The sequence below is a fragment of the Anabrus simplex genome, chromosome 7 (genome assembly GCF_040414725.1).
Source record: "Anabrus simplex isolate iqAnaSimp1 chromosome 7, ASM4041472v1, whole genome shotgun sequence".
NCBI classification, from domain to species: Eukaryota; Metazoa; Arthropoda; class Insecta; order Orthoptera; family Tettigoniidae; genus Anabrus; species Anabrus simplex.
In genome coordinates this window covers 13,220,434-13,235,815 of record NC_090271.1, presented here as the reverse complement: position 1 = coordinate 13,235,815, position 15,382 = coordinate 13,220,434, and the positions used below count along the sequence as shown (strand labels likewise).

At 34.7% G+C, this 15,382-nt stretch overlaps 1 protein-coding gene across 1 annotated transcript in view; it reads left to right on the top strand.

Annotated features, from left to right (window-relative positions):
• Nucleotides 1-15,382, top strand: part of LOC136876862 (cysteine protease ATG4B) — a 197,328-nt gene that overhangs the window by 71,795 nt on the left and 110,151 nt on the right. Inside the window, exon 6 of the mRNA XM_067150621.2 lies at nt 1,549-1,627. Within this exon, the coding sequence (XP_067006722.2) occupies nt 1,549-1,627 (79 nt within the window). The remainder of the gene's footprint in view (nt 1-1,548; nt 1,628-15,382) is intronic.

Below are 15,382 nucleotides of genomic sequence, written 5' to 3'. Positions count from 1 at the left end.
AACTACCTCATTGAAGGCTGAGACTGATCCACAGTGGGAGTTGCAGTTCCTACCACTATGAAGCATTCAGATCCTCTTAAATTAGTCTCTTTTTTTTTTTTAACAAAGCAGCCAGTGACTATCCTCTATTAGTTAACATTATAACTGTTATCAGATTAGAGAATTATTAAAACAAAGATGTAGTGAAAAAGTTACTTAATTTTCTATCAAAACAAATTAAGTACAGTACAGTATTGCACATTGTTCAGGATTTTAAAGAAGTTCCTTGTTTTCTAAGTGCTGTACATTTATTGAGAACAAAAAGAAGGTATAATGATTAAATATAGTTAGGAACAAAATTAAAAGGACAATTATATTCTTTTCCTTCTCCAATAAAGTTTAGGTCAGGTTGTGGATCAATGACTTTCATCAGCTTTATTCTTCCACTACTTCTGTTCAATCACCGTATTCTTCTTCTTGTCCTTCTTCTTCTTTGCAGGTCTGCCTTCACCTGCTCCAACCATCTTCTTTTGGGTGTGAGCCTCTCTCCTACATCTCCATTCCTTACATGATCCATCCATGCCATTTTGCTCCCTGGGTGTTGGTTTTTACCCACGTTTCTGCTTCGTATATCAGGATTGGTACAAAGTAATTTTTGTAAAGGGTTTCTTTGCATTTCAATGGCACATCAGTCCTCTTATGCTCTGAAGGAACTTTCTCTTAAAAGAATAATCATCACCACCAGAAAATACTGGTGCCTATGATTGCCATGAAAGTTTGTTTAACCTTTGGGCATTGTTCTCATTGTCAATGTGACCCACCTCCATATAAAGGTCCAAAACCATGGTTAGTTAATAGTTTCCTTACAATGCAAATTACAGACTTTTATAAAATTATCACCCCAGGTAATATTTCCAATGCCTCTCACCTTCAGAAACAATCCTTGGAAAATGTACAAAAATTTGGTCAATAGATTGAGTGGCTACTCATTGTTCTTACAACTGTAGTCTTATTTTTTTACATTAAATCTGCCTTAAAAAGAAATTATTTTAATTGTCCTCCTTTCAGTACAGTCACACAGTTAATTGATAGTCATATTTTACATTGACCCACACTGCATCATCCTCATACTGATAATTATTGTAGACATCTTAAAAGTCTTAAAAAATACGTGGTCACATAGAAAAATAATAAAAATGATATGAGGAAAACAACATAAACATTTAAAACTTTAATAAAAACATGCGGTGTCTTTTTTTTAGTCTGAAATATTTCTTCTTACGAGTTTTTATGTGACCACCTACTTTTTTTAAAGACTTTTAAGATGTCTAACAACAATTATCAGTAGCTGAGGATGAACCAATGTGGGATTGAATAGTCTCACTGTATTGAAAAGGTGGACCAATTGAAATCTGTCACTTGTAATCATACGAGTATTATCAAATAATTACCGTATCTAATTTCTAAGTTTTTTAAAACTGTATTGCTCATGGAACAATCACATGTGGAATTATGATCTGCATTTCTACTGAATTATATTCATCACTTAATATCCTTTAAATGTTTCAGCGATGTTTCATGCTCGAACACAGTATGGGGATGCTTGGCGGAACACCGAACCATGCTTTGTACTTCTTTGGCTGTGTAGGTGAGTACGTATTTAGCAAGTTGAGTGGAACATGTGATGAACAAAGATGTGTGAGATCAAGTTGTATAAAGATGGAAACATGAAACGGAACATTTAATAGGAAAAACACAATGACATCAAGAAGACTTTATATGACATACGTAATGAACACGTGTTAAATAATGGTCCAGTTCTATTTCAGTTTGTTTTGACATATGTACGGTAGTATTCTTGAAGTAAACTGTGTAAAGAAAATCATAAGATGAAAAATTAGGAAAATAGTGTATGTCCTTACTTGGTAAAGATTAAGTTTTCTTCATTTTTTACCTTTGTCAAATCCATTGTTTATGTGTCTCTAGGATGAATTGTGACACTCTCGATACTGTTTAAGCCCACATTCGTCCTCCATTGCGACGGGGCTATAGATTATAGATCACAACTATAACGGGGGCTGAGATGGGGTGAAAAGTAAATAGTCTAAAATAACTGAGATTATTGTTTAATACACAGTTTTTGGGGTTGCAAGGCTATAGATTATTAACATTGGAGATGTATCGCAATATTCAAATAAAAAAATCGCTGTACTGTATTTGATAAATCCAGACAACTGTGTAGAGGTGTAGCAAATTAATATTTAAAGAAAATTGTTTTAACTTTGGTTATAAGGATGCACTTGCTCTTCTTATCCATGACTTCTTAACCATAACTTCATGATCAGAACTATTACCTAAATTGGAAAAGGTAATATATATCTATAACTAGCTGTAGTGCCTGGCATTGCCTGGATAGTTTTTGAATGTTTAAGATTTGTATTGCCAGTTAATGAAGTGTGAAGTTACAAGTTACAAGTTCTATCAAAAGAAAAAAGGAGACACCATGGTGGAATGATAGAGTGAAAACAGCGGTGAAAGAAAGAAACCAAATAAAGAAGGCACTGGACAAGGAGAAACAAAAACAGGGACAAGAACGAAATGAACAAGAAATACAAAGACTTCAAGGAGTATACAGGAACAAGAAACTTGCTGTAAAGAACATTGTAAGGGAAGAAAAAGAGAAGAAATGGAATGAGTTTGCAGACAAACTGGAAGAGGACAGTAGAGGAAATATGAAATTGCTATACAGAGTAGTGAAAAACAAGCGAAGGGATCAAGAGACCATAAAAGCAATAGAATGTGATGATGGAACTCTGGCACAAGAAGAGGGAGAAATTAAACAAGAACTCAAGATCTTTCGAAAAGCTGCTGAATGGAGATAAAGAAAACATAACAACGGATAGAGGAGAGCCAAGTCGAGGAACCACAACTGAACCACCAATTACATGGCTTGAGGTTGAAAATGCGCTCAAGAACATGAAGAAAGGAAAGGCAGTGGGCGTAGATGAACTAAGTGCAGATATGCTGAAAGCAGCGGGAGTTCCAGGAATCCAATGGCTCTATAGACTGCTCAACAAGATATGGGAGGAAAATACTATTCCTGAGGACTGGAAGATGGGCATCATTGTACCTCTGTTCACGAAAGGAAGCTGACGAAAATGTACTAATTACCGTGGTATCACACTACTGTCTCATGTCCTGAAAATATTGGAAAAAATAATAGAGACCAGAATCAGAGATATTGTTGAACCAATTTTGGAAGAAGAGCAGTATGGTTTCAGACCAGGAAGGTCAACTACAGACCTTATATTTGCAATTAGGATGCTAATGGAAAAATACTGGGAGAAGAACAAGCCTTTATTCCTAATATTTTTGGACATTGAGAAAGCATACGATAGTGTACCAAGGGAAAGAATTTGGCAATGCATGAAAGAACTTCAAGTGCGAGATAGCCTCATAGACAAAGTGAAAATATTGTATAGTGGGAACAGAAGCTGTATTCAAGTAGGATGTGGTTTGTCGGACTGGTTTGAAACAAAGAGAGGAGTGCAGCAGAGCAGCTCATTGTCACCACTTCTATTTATTATTGTAATGGATGTAGTAATGAAATCTATTAAAAGGAAAGAACATGGAGATATCAAAGCCTTCACATTTGCAGATGATGTTGCAATCTGGAGTGACTCAGAAGATGAATTGGGAGAGAGAATACAAAGCTGGAATGAGGAGTTTAAGAAATATGGTTTAAACATCAGCAAGACCAAGACGGTGGTGATGAAAGTGTATGGGGAAGGAGCAGAACCAATAGTCATGTTAAATGAAGCTCAACTGGACAGCGTTCCAGTTTTCAAATACTTGGGTAGCGTTATATCAAATGACAACCTAGCAAAACATGAGGTGAACAATCGAATCAATAAGGCAACACAATTCTACCACCAGGTAAGACACCTGCTGTGGGATGAGCAAATACCCATGAAAACAAAAATGACATTGTACAAGTCCTATTATACACCAATTCTTACATACAGTCTCGAAACCACAACACTGACCAATAGAGATAATTCCAAACTTCAGGCAGCTGAAATGAAATTCCTACGCACTATGATCCAGAAAACCAGGAAAGACAAGATTAGGAATGAGAAAATTAGAGAAGAAGTAGGAATAGACAATTCTCTCCTAAATAAGATTCAGGTATCAAGACTGAAGTGGTTTGGTCACATGAAGAGGATGCCAGTAAACAGAACTGCAAGGAAGGAATTTGACAGAAAGGTAGAAGGAAGACGACCCGTGGGAAGGCCACGAAGGAAATGGATAGATTTAGTTAAGAGCGATGTAATGCTGAGAGGTCATGATTGGGACAAGTTGGTGGAGGAAGAATGGTACAAGGACAGGATGAGATGGAGGAGGCTCATATACCACACCCGGGAAACTGGAGATGGTTTAGGATGATGATGATGACTATGATCAATATTTTATAATCTATTGTGTAGTTTTAGAGTTATTTATATGTGTTCAATTTCGAGTTTTAAATTATTCCATTTTCAAGTAAAACCAGTAAATATTTGATCCTTTCAAAAAATAATATGTATGAACTTACCCGTCGCGCTATAGATATGGTATACACGATTTCAACTGTCTTTAAGACTATTACCAATCAGCCTTGCAACCACAAAAACTGTGCATTCAACACTAATCTCAGTTATTTTAGATTGTTTACTTTTCACCCCATCTCAGCCCCCGTCACAATGGAGGCTGAACGTAAGTTTAAACGGTATTAAGAGCATCACAATTCATCTCAGAGACACATAAACAATGGATTTGAAATTAATATTGGTTATTTTTCATTATTTTATATCAATAAGCCTGCATTTAGGGCAGTTGCACAGTGGCAGATTACCTTCTATTGTTTTCCTAACCTTTTCTTAAATGTTTTCAAGTGAAATCGAGAATAAACTATCATTTTACAGAGAAAAAAGATTAAGGGTCAAAAGAATAGTTGACATTGAGAAATGGAAATGCAAAGATCTTGCCAATAGAATAGGGCAAGACAAACACAAGAAGCTCCTGTATAGCATTGTTCAAAACAAAAGAAATGATAACAGTACTATCACACACCTATGTGTCCACCTCCGTAGCGTAACGGTTAGTGTTATTAGCTGCCGTCCTTGGGATGAGGACACACCTATGTAAATAATGTAGATATGAATCTGTAATTTAGTGTACTGTTCATGTATATGCCATACAATAAATAATAAATAAATAAATAAATAAATAGTAGAGCTTCCAAACGGAGAGGTAACTAGAAATGAAAATGAAATATTACAGGAGTTCAGTAGCTATTTCAATCACTTACTGAACTGTAATACAACTGACGACACACAAGATGACCCTCTAAACGCTGTAAATTATAGTGTAGAAAGTTTGACCTGGCTGGAAGTGGAGACAGCAAGTCGGCAGGATTGGATGAGTTCAGTGTGGACATGATCAAAGCACTTGGAGAACCTGGAATACAATGGTTGTACAGAGTACTAAATAAAATTTGGGAAGTTGAGTGATTATTCCACTATTTAAGAGAGATGACCAAAAGAAGTGTAACAACTATAGAGGCATAACCCTTCTATCTCATGGGTTAAAAATATACGAGACCATCCTGGAGAGAAAAATAAAAAAATTTGTTGAACCTAAACTTGAGGAAGAACAACATGGATTTAGAACGAACAGATCAACGCTAGACCTCGTTTTTTCAACAAGAATGCTCTTTGAAAAATACTGGGATAAGAATAAAACGGTTATAGTTGTATTCTTGGATATTGAGAAGACATATGATCATGTACCAAGAAAGCACATATGGGAATGTCTGAGACGTAAAGAAGTGCCAGATGACATTATAGCTCGAGTAAAACAACTATGGTTTAGTGATGAGTCGAAATCCTGAAGCACTAAAAATAATGTTCCATATTGAACTGTATCACAATTAAATTGAAAACAAGAAATAAAGTGGTTCAACCTATTCAATACAAGGAAAATAAGAAATGTAATGTTACATTCTTATTTGATTAAAAGCTGTATCGGTTTCGACCTCTATTCTGGGTCATCATCAGCCGATTAAATAAAAATATCAAACAATGCATAGGAAAACAATAAGTAACACTAAAAACAGTTCAAAAAGCACTATAACACTATAGGGATTAGCACTGCACGATGTAAGATCTTAAAATCCAGAAGAAGTCGAAGATCAGTCATTTAAATGAAGCAAGGTGCAAGTTCTTGAAGAGCAGCATAACATGCGTAATGTCCGGCAATGTGTTTCAAAATGTTTATGAGAATTGGTGAATAGTTTAGTGAACAAGCCTGAAAATACTGCTAGGCATGAAGTTATAATACAATTTAATAAATTTGAAGTTCTAAAATTATATAGAAGTCGAAGGTAAGTCACTTAAATGAAGTAAGATGCAAGTGCTTGAAGAACAGCATAACATACGTAATGTCGGGCACTGTGCTTCTAAATGCTGATGAAATTTAGTGAATAGTTCAATGATCAAGCCTGCATATGCTTCTAGGCATGTAAATATATAATACAAATATAATTGAAGTATATATCCTATAAACATTTATATATATATATATATACTATATATACCCTATATATATACTATAAACATTGATATATACTGTTGGAAATCTTAGACTTAAGTAGATTATGATGGTATAGACATACAAGAAATATGACTCCAATTAGGACCCCAAGAGCATACTATGAAAGGAATGTTGTTGGTAAGAGACCCAAAGGGAGGCCTTGTGATAGTTGGGAAAAGCAAATTTTCAAAGACCTTCCCAAACATGACGTAAATTGGCAACAAAGGTAGAACATCAGCTGTGGATGGACACGACAAACTGGAAGAGGATTCACAATTAAGTATTTATTTATTTTCCACCTAGTCGATACAATGATTGCTTAAGGCAATTTTTAATGGTCAAAAGTGGTACATGTTTCGTATATTATCAACATCTTCAGCCACATAACACTGTTTAGATGAAAAATATATAAAATTGACAAAGTAATGCTTTAGAGGAAGTGTCCTTAAAATTAACATAAGATTGACAAGATTAAAACAAACAAATAACTCAAGAGAAAATATATAAATTATTTCTACAATAGAAAGCAGTCGTCAAGGAAACACTTGTACAATATTCCATATAGAAATTGTCCTAATAAATATTCTTTTCTTAATAATTCATGAAAAAAGATCAATTTATAAATTAAAAATTATACAATTTATAAGTAATTATCGAAATGAAGAAATCCTGATATCACAGTGCGGCTCTTATTATTAACGTAGATGAAAATATAACTAATTCCTAGTTGTCAAATCTTATTAAGCCTGCTTTCCTTTGGAACAGTAACTCCTGTCATTCTTTCACAGTTTTGCGCCGGGTGTAATATTGATGATGCGTTCTTCCTTGCTCATGCACCTGAGGAGGTGGAGGAGCGGGGGATATAGGTGTGTCAAGAATTTCCTTGCTGTCACTTATAGCTTCAACTGAGGAGGAATAAGTTGTAGGGCTATCTGTAGGTGGAGAAATTCCAATTCTTTTTTCTTGATCCTTCTCAAGCATTTTCAAATATACTAGAATTTGATAATATAATGGATTCTTATATTCTACAGCCTCATTAAGGTTATCATTTTTCTTTACAAGTTGGTCTAGATGAATGTACAGGTCTTCATATGTGTTCATTGAGCTGCCCTTTTTTAACTTTTTTATGATGGTCAGGTCTTGTTCTATGTTGGTAAATTTATGACCTGTGGCAGTCATGTGTGATCCCATTGCTGAGAATCTTCCATGTTTTACAGCATTCACATGTTCCAAATATCTAACTTTAAAATTGCGGCCAGATTGTCCTATGTATGTATTCTTACATTCAAAGCATGTGAGTTTATATATACTGGAATCAAAAAATTTATCTTTTTCCGAGAGATTTATTGTATCATGGTTGAAAATACTATGTTTCATGTTGTTATTGGTGGAAAATGCAATTTTGAAATTTTTTCTCTTAAATAAATTTGTTACTACATGAATGTTTGGATTATTATATGTGAACTTGATATATTTTTCAGTTTTACTAGGTTCGACTGCTAATTTAGATTGTTGCTTCTCCGAAAATTTATTAATTATTTAATCAATCATGTTATTGTTGAAACCATTCAAGAGGGCTTGTTGTCGGATAAACAACAGTTCTTTATTCCTTTCAGATTTGGATAAAGGAATACTAAACGCTCTGTTAACGTAACTATAATATGCTGATCTTTTCTGTGCCTCAGGGTGTAACGAGTTGTTCTTGATAGTGGTCAGTGTGAAAGTGGATTTTCTGTGTATTTTGAAAGAAAATCCTTTTTCTTCTCTTGTTGTGACTATGTCCAGAAAATTCAGTGATTTTTCAACTTCTTCTAAAGTGAATTTTATATTGGAATCCAAATTATTCAATATATTTAAAACTTTATTGCTATCGGTGAGTCTGTTATTTATTATAGCGTAAACATAACGTGTCCAAAAATCCAAACCCTCTATTTGATTAATAATTTTCGTGTGTTCCAAATAGTCCAAGTATATATTAGCCAATATTCCTGATGCTGGGGCTCCCATTGAGAGTCCTTTTTGTCGGTAAATTATATTATTAAACGTAAAATAATTTTGTTTTAACACGAACTTTAAAACATTAATAAAATCTTCAATTTCTGGTATGCTTACTAATTTGTTCTTCGTTAAATTCTTCTTAATGATTCTGATAGTGTCTTCTATTGGAATGTTTGTATACATGTTGGTTATGTCAAACAAACATGTCGTGTGAGATGATCCAAGTTTAAAATCTTTAACTAGATTGCAAAAATCCACTGAGTTTTTAAAAAGAGAAATTCAATTTATGTATAAAAGAAAGAAACTTCTTAATGAGAAAATGTACTTCGCGCACCTCTCAGCACCACTGAACTTGCTTCCTCTGGAATGGGATTCTTTCCAGAAACATATCAATGAAAAAATAGAGAACACACTTAAAATAGTGTTTATCCACCTCCAATTAAAAACTTGTCTGAGATAGAATTTAATGAAGAAGAAACCTCTATTTTAAGTCAAGGCCCTAATTTCAATTGGCCAAGTTCAAACAAAAGTTATGATTTAATCACCACATTAGCTGAAACAGAAACAGCAATACAGAATCTACCTGTAGACTTACAGAATGACATAAGGTATGAAGCTAAGAAGAAAATTCCTATTTTAGTAAAAGGTTTACAATCACTTCGAGGCGCCAACAAGGCGGTTAATAACTTGAAACAAAAAATCAAACTAAATAACTTAATTATCACAAAAGCAGATAAAGGAGGAACAGTTGTAGCCCTAGATAGAAATGTTTATATTGAAAAAACAGAAACATTTTTTAATAACAATTCGTTTAGTACAGTTGATAAAGACCCAACATCACGTATTCAGAGGGATCTTAAAAAATTATTAAAAAGCACGTCTTTCTTGTTTAATGAACATGATGTGCAAACATTAATAAATATGAACCCTAGACTCCCGACTGCGAGAGCACTACTGAAATTACATAAACAGGGAGAACCGATTAGACCTATCATAAATTTCAAAAATAGCCCCATTTATAAAACTTCTAGATTTATACATAATTTCTTATCAAGTAAATACGTATTTCATTGTAAAACACCTATCAAAAACTCAGTGGATTTTTGCAATCTAGTTAAAGATTTTAAACTTGGATCATCTCACACGACATGTTCGTTTGACATAACCAACATGTATACAAACATTCCAATAGAAGACACTATCAGAATCATTAAGAAGAATTTAACGAAGAACAAATTAGAAATTGAAGATTTTATTAATGTTTTAAAATTCGTGTTAAATCAAAATTATTTTACGTTTAATAATATAATTTACCGACAAAAAGGACTCTCAATGGGAGCCCCAGCATCAGGAATATTGGCTAATATATACTTGGACTATTTGGAACACACGAAAATTATTAATCAAATAGAGGGTTTGGATTTTTGGACACGGTATGTTTACGCTATAATAAATAACAGACTCACCGATAGCAATAAAGTTTTAAATATATTGAATAATTTGGATTCCAATATAAAATTCACTTTAGAAGAAGTTGAAAAATCACTGAATTTTCTGGACATAGTCACAACAAGAGAAGAAAAAGGATTTTCTTTCAAAATACACAGAAAATCCACTTTCACACTGACCACTATCAAGAACAACTCGTTACACCCTGAGGCACAGAAAAGATCAGCATATTATAGTTACGTTAACAGAGCGTTTAGTATTCCTTTATCCAAATCTGAAAGGAATAAAGAACTGTTGTTTATCCGACAGCAAGCCCTCTTGAATGGTTTCAACAATAACATGATTGATAAAATAATTAATAAATTTTCGGAGAAGCAACAATCTAAATTAGCAGTCGAACCTAGTAAAACTGAAAAATATATCAAGTTCACATATAATAATCCAAACATTCATGTAATAACAAATTTATTTAAGAGAAAAAATTTCAAAATTGCATTTTCCACCAATAACAACATGAAACATAGTATTTTCAACCATGATACAATAAATCTCTCGGAAAAAGATAAATTTTTTGATTCCGGTATATATAAACTCACATGCTTTGAATGTAAGAATACATACATAGGACAATCTGGCCGCAATTTTAAAGTTAGATATTTGGAACATGTGAATGCTGAAAAACATAGAAGATTCTCAGCAATGGGATCACACATGACTGCCACAGGTCATAAATTTACCAATATAGAACAAGACCTGACCATCATAAAAAAGTTAAAAAAGGGCAGCTTAATGAACACATATGAAGACCTGTACATTCATCTAGACCAACTTGTAAAGAAAAATGATAACCTTAATGAGGCTGTAGAATATAAGAATCCATTATATTATCAAATTCTAGTATATTTGAAAATGCTTGAGAAGGATCAAGAAAAAAGAATTGGAATTTCTCCACCTACAGATAGCCCTACAACTTATTCCTCCTCAGTTGAAGCTATAAGTGACAGCAAGGAAATTCTTGACACACCTATATCCCCCGCTCCTCCACCTCCTCAGGTGCAAGAGCAAGGAAGAACGCATCATCAATATTACACCCGGCGCAAAACTGTGAAAGAATGACAGGAGTTACTGTTCCTAAGGAAAGCAGGCTTAATAAGATTTGACAACTAGGAATTAGTTATATTTTCATCTACGTTAATAATAAGAGCCGCACTGTGATATCAGGATTTCTTCATTTCGATAATTACTTATAAATTGTATAATTTTTAATTTATAAATTGATCTTTTTTCATGAATTATTAAGAAAAGAATATTTATTAGGACAATTTCTATATGGAATATTGTACAAGTGTTTCCTTGACGACTGCTTTCTATTGTAGAAATAATTTATATATTTTCTCTTGAGTTATTTGTTTGTTTTAATCTTGTCAATCTTATGTTAATTTTAAGGACACTTCCTCTAAAGCATTACTTTGTCAATTTTATATATTTTACATCTAAACAGTGTTATGTGGCTGAAGATGTTGATAATATACGAAACATGTACCACTTTTGACCATTAAAAATTGCCTTAAGCAATCATTGTATCGACTAGGTGGAAAATAAATAAATACTTAATTGTGAATCTATTGAAGTGCGATACGGACCATGAAGCTGATTTTATGTAAACTGGAAGAGGCTCGTAAACACCTGCACCCGGCTTCCTAGAGCTGGATGATGATGATGATAATGATCATGATGATTTTGTCCAACGCTTGTCCCGTTTCCTTACAGGGTCGGGTATGAGGTGAGATGAATATATCGTGGCGGGTTTTCATGACCAGATGCCCTTCCTGACATCAACCTCATCAGAGGAGTTAATGAGATGAAATGAATGACGTGATATATGATAGCAGGGAGAGGGTGAAACCCGGCGCCGGCACATAGCCTACTCCTGTCAAATAGCACCATGGTGTCTGCTCAAGGCTTAACGTCCCTATGATGATGATGATGATGATGATGATGATGATGATGATGATGATTTCGAGAAATTAGAAATTTATTGAACATCACCCTTGGTAAGTAATTCCAGTCCCTAACTCCCCTTCCTATAAATGAATATTTGCCCCAATTTGTCCTCTTGAATTCCAATTTTATCTTCATATTGTGTACTTTCCTACTTTTAAAGACACCACTCAAACTTATTAATCTGCTAATGTCGTTCCACACCATCTCTCCACTGACAACTCGGAACATACCGTTTATTAAATGTAATCAATCTCATGGTTGATCCGTATTGAATTTTATGTAATTCTAAAATATAGGTGGATTTTAATAAATTTATGTGTGATATATTAGAATTACAAACCGCTTAGTCGAGCAGCTCATCTCCTTCCTCCCAAGCCTTCTCTGCCCAAACTTTGCAACATTTTTGTAACGCACCTCTTTTGTAGTAAATTTAGCTGCTTTTCTTTGGATTTTTTCCAGTTCTTGTATCAAGTATGTAATCCTGGTGAAGACCCCATACACTGGAACCAAACTCCATTTGAGGTCTTACCAGCGACATACGAAGGTTGGAACTTAAATAGTGGCAACTATTTATTTACAACAGATACAAAAGAGATACATGTTAGCAACCTTTCCTTCAGTGTAGTCACTAGCATTGTGTATAACCCATTGCCAGCAATGTGGAAGTCGTAGGATACCTTTAGCAGAGCCTGTTCTGTTGATGGTGCGAATGGAGCGGTCTACTGCCTGTCGAATCTCTGCAACAGTTCTGAAGCGAATGCTTATGAATCGCCTGCTTTTGATCACTGCAAGAGCATGCACTTCTTCACTCATGGGACGACCTGCCCGATGAATGTCCGCCACAGTTTGCCAACCATTGTTGAAGGCTTTTACCCAACACGCCACTATTCCATAAGGCAATGCAGATTCCCCGCAAGGCTCTTGAAGACCTCGATGACACTGTTGTGCTGTACGACCTCTGGCACATTCAATCTTGATCCAGCTCCATTGTTCCTGTTTGGAAAACATAGTGACAACGTTACATTAGACCACCAGCTCACAAGTGACTGTTTCTCTCTCGCTTGTGTACACGCAGGTTGTGTGGGAAGGGCGAGTCCCTTTGCTCTGAGATAAGGTAGGTATGTAACCAATGTGTGCTGTCAGCAATAATATTACATTCCGTTGCATAGCGTCTCTGCAGCAGTGTTGCCACTATTTAAGTTCCAACCTTCGTATATGCCCTCTCCCATACATCCTTACTACAACCCCTAAATACCCTCATAGCCATGTGCAGAGATCTGTACCCTTTAATTACAGCCCCATTTATGTGATCACCCCAATGAAGACATTTTCTTAACACCTAAGTACTTACAGTAATCCCCAAAAGGAACTTTTCAACCCATCAACACTGTAATTAAAACTGAGAGGACTTTTCCTATTTGTGAAACTCACAATCTGACTTTTTACCCTGTTTATCATCATACCATTTGCCTACTGTCCATCTCACAACATTATCGAGGTCATTTTGCAGTTCCTCACAATCTTGTAACATATTTATTATTCTCTACAGAATAACATCACCTGCAAAATCCTTATCTCTGACTCCACTTCTTTACTTATATCATTTATATATATATAAGAAAACATAAAGGTCCAATAATACTGCCTTGAGAAATGCACGTGTATTTACTGATGATGTTATGCTTACGGAGTGAGAGAGAATCAGAAGTTCAAGCTAAACTAGATATTTGGCAACAAGAATTTGAAAGAATGGGAATGATCATCAGCCGAACTAAAACCTTCAGTTTAGTGATGAGTCGAAATCCTGAAGCAAGTGCAAAATGAAGATAAAGCCTCAACTACTCTAATTCTGTGAGTTCTATTTTCTAGAAACTTAGCCACCCATTCAGTCACTCTTTTGTCCAGTCCAGTTGCACTCATTTTTGCCAGTAGTCTCCTATCATCTACCCTATCAAATGCCTTAGATAGGTCAATCGCAATACAGTCCATTTGACCTCCTGAACACAGGATATCTGCTATATCTTGCTGGAATCCTACAAATTGAACTTCAGTGGAATAAGCTTTCCTAAACCCTAACTGCCTTCTGTTAAACCACTTATTAATTTTGCAAACAAGTCTAATATAATCAGAAAGAATGATTTCCCAAAGCTTACATGCAATGCATGTCAAACTGACTGGCCAATAATTTTTAGCTGTATGTGAATCACCCTTTCCATATACACCGGGGCTACTATAGCAGCTTTCCATTCATTTGGTATAGCTCCTTCATACAAACAATAATCAAATAAGTAATTCAGATATGGTATTATATGCCAACCAATTTATATCCCCAGAAATCTTATCAATTCCAGCCACTTTTCTAGTTTTCAACTTTGTAACTTACTGTAAATGTCGTTGCTGCCATAGGTGAATTTTAATACTTTTTTAGTATTAGTCACCCCCTCTATCTGGACATTATCCTTGTAACTAACAATCTTTACATACTGCTGACTGAATACTTCTGCCTTTTACAGATCCTCACATACACACTCTCCTTGTTGTTTAATGATTCCTGAAATGTCCTTCTTGGAACCTGTTTCTGCCTTAAAGTACCTATACTTACCCTTCCATTTTTCACTAAAATTTTTATGACTGCCAATTATACTTCCCTTCAATTTCCTAGTAAGTTCCTTCAATTTTTCCTTACTTCCACAGCCATTTCTAACTCTTTCTTTCCAACCTGCACCTCCTTCTTAGTCTCTTTACTTCTCTGTTATAATATAGTGGGTCTTTACCATTCCTTACCACCTTTAAAGGTACAAACCTGTTTTCACATTCTTCAACAATTGCTTTAAACCCATCCCACAGTCTATTTACATTTTTATTTACCGTTTCCCACGACCATATTTACTTTTTCTTTATAACTCCCTCATACCTGTTTTATCAGCCATATGGTACTGCCTAATAGTCCTACTTTTAAGACCTTCCTTTCTATCACATTTATTTTTAGCTACGACAAAAACATCTTCATGATCACTGATACCATCTATTACTTCGGTTTCTCTATAGAACTCATCTGGTTTTCAATCAGTTGAAATCAGTCACTACTGATCTGCATTGAGGGCAGTCACCCAGGTCGCAGATTCTCTATCTGTTGTTTTCCTAGCCTTTTCTTAAATGATCACAAAGAAATTGGAAATTTATTGAACATCTCTCTTGGTAAGTTCACCCTGTCCAGAATATTCTTCCCTCTAGTTGGTTCCATCACTTTCTGAATCAACTATTTTTCCCATATTAACTTATTTACCATTTGTTAGTCATGCTTCCTGTCATTTGCATT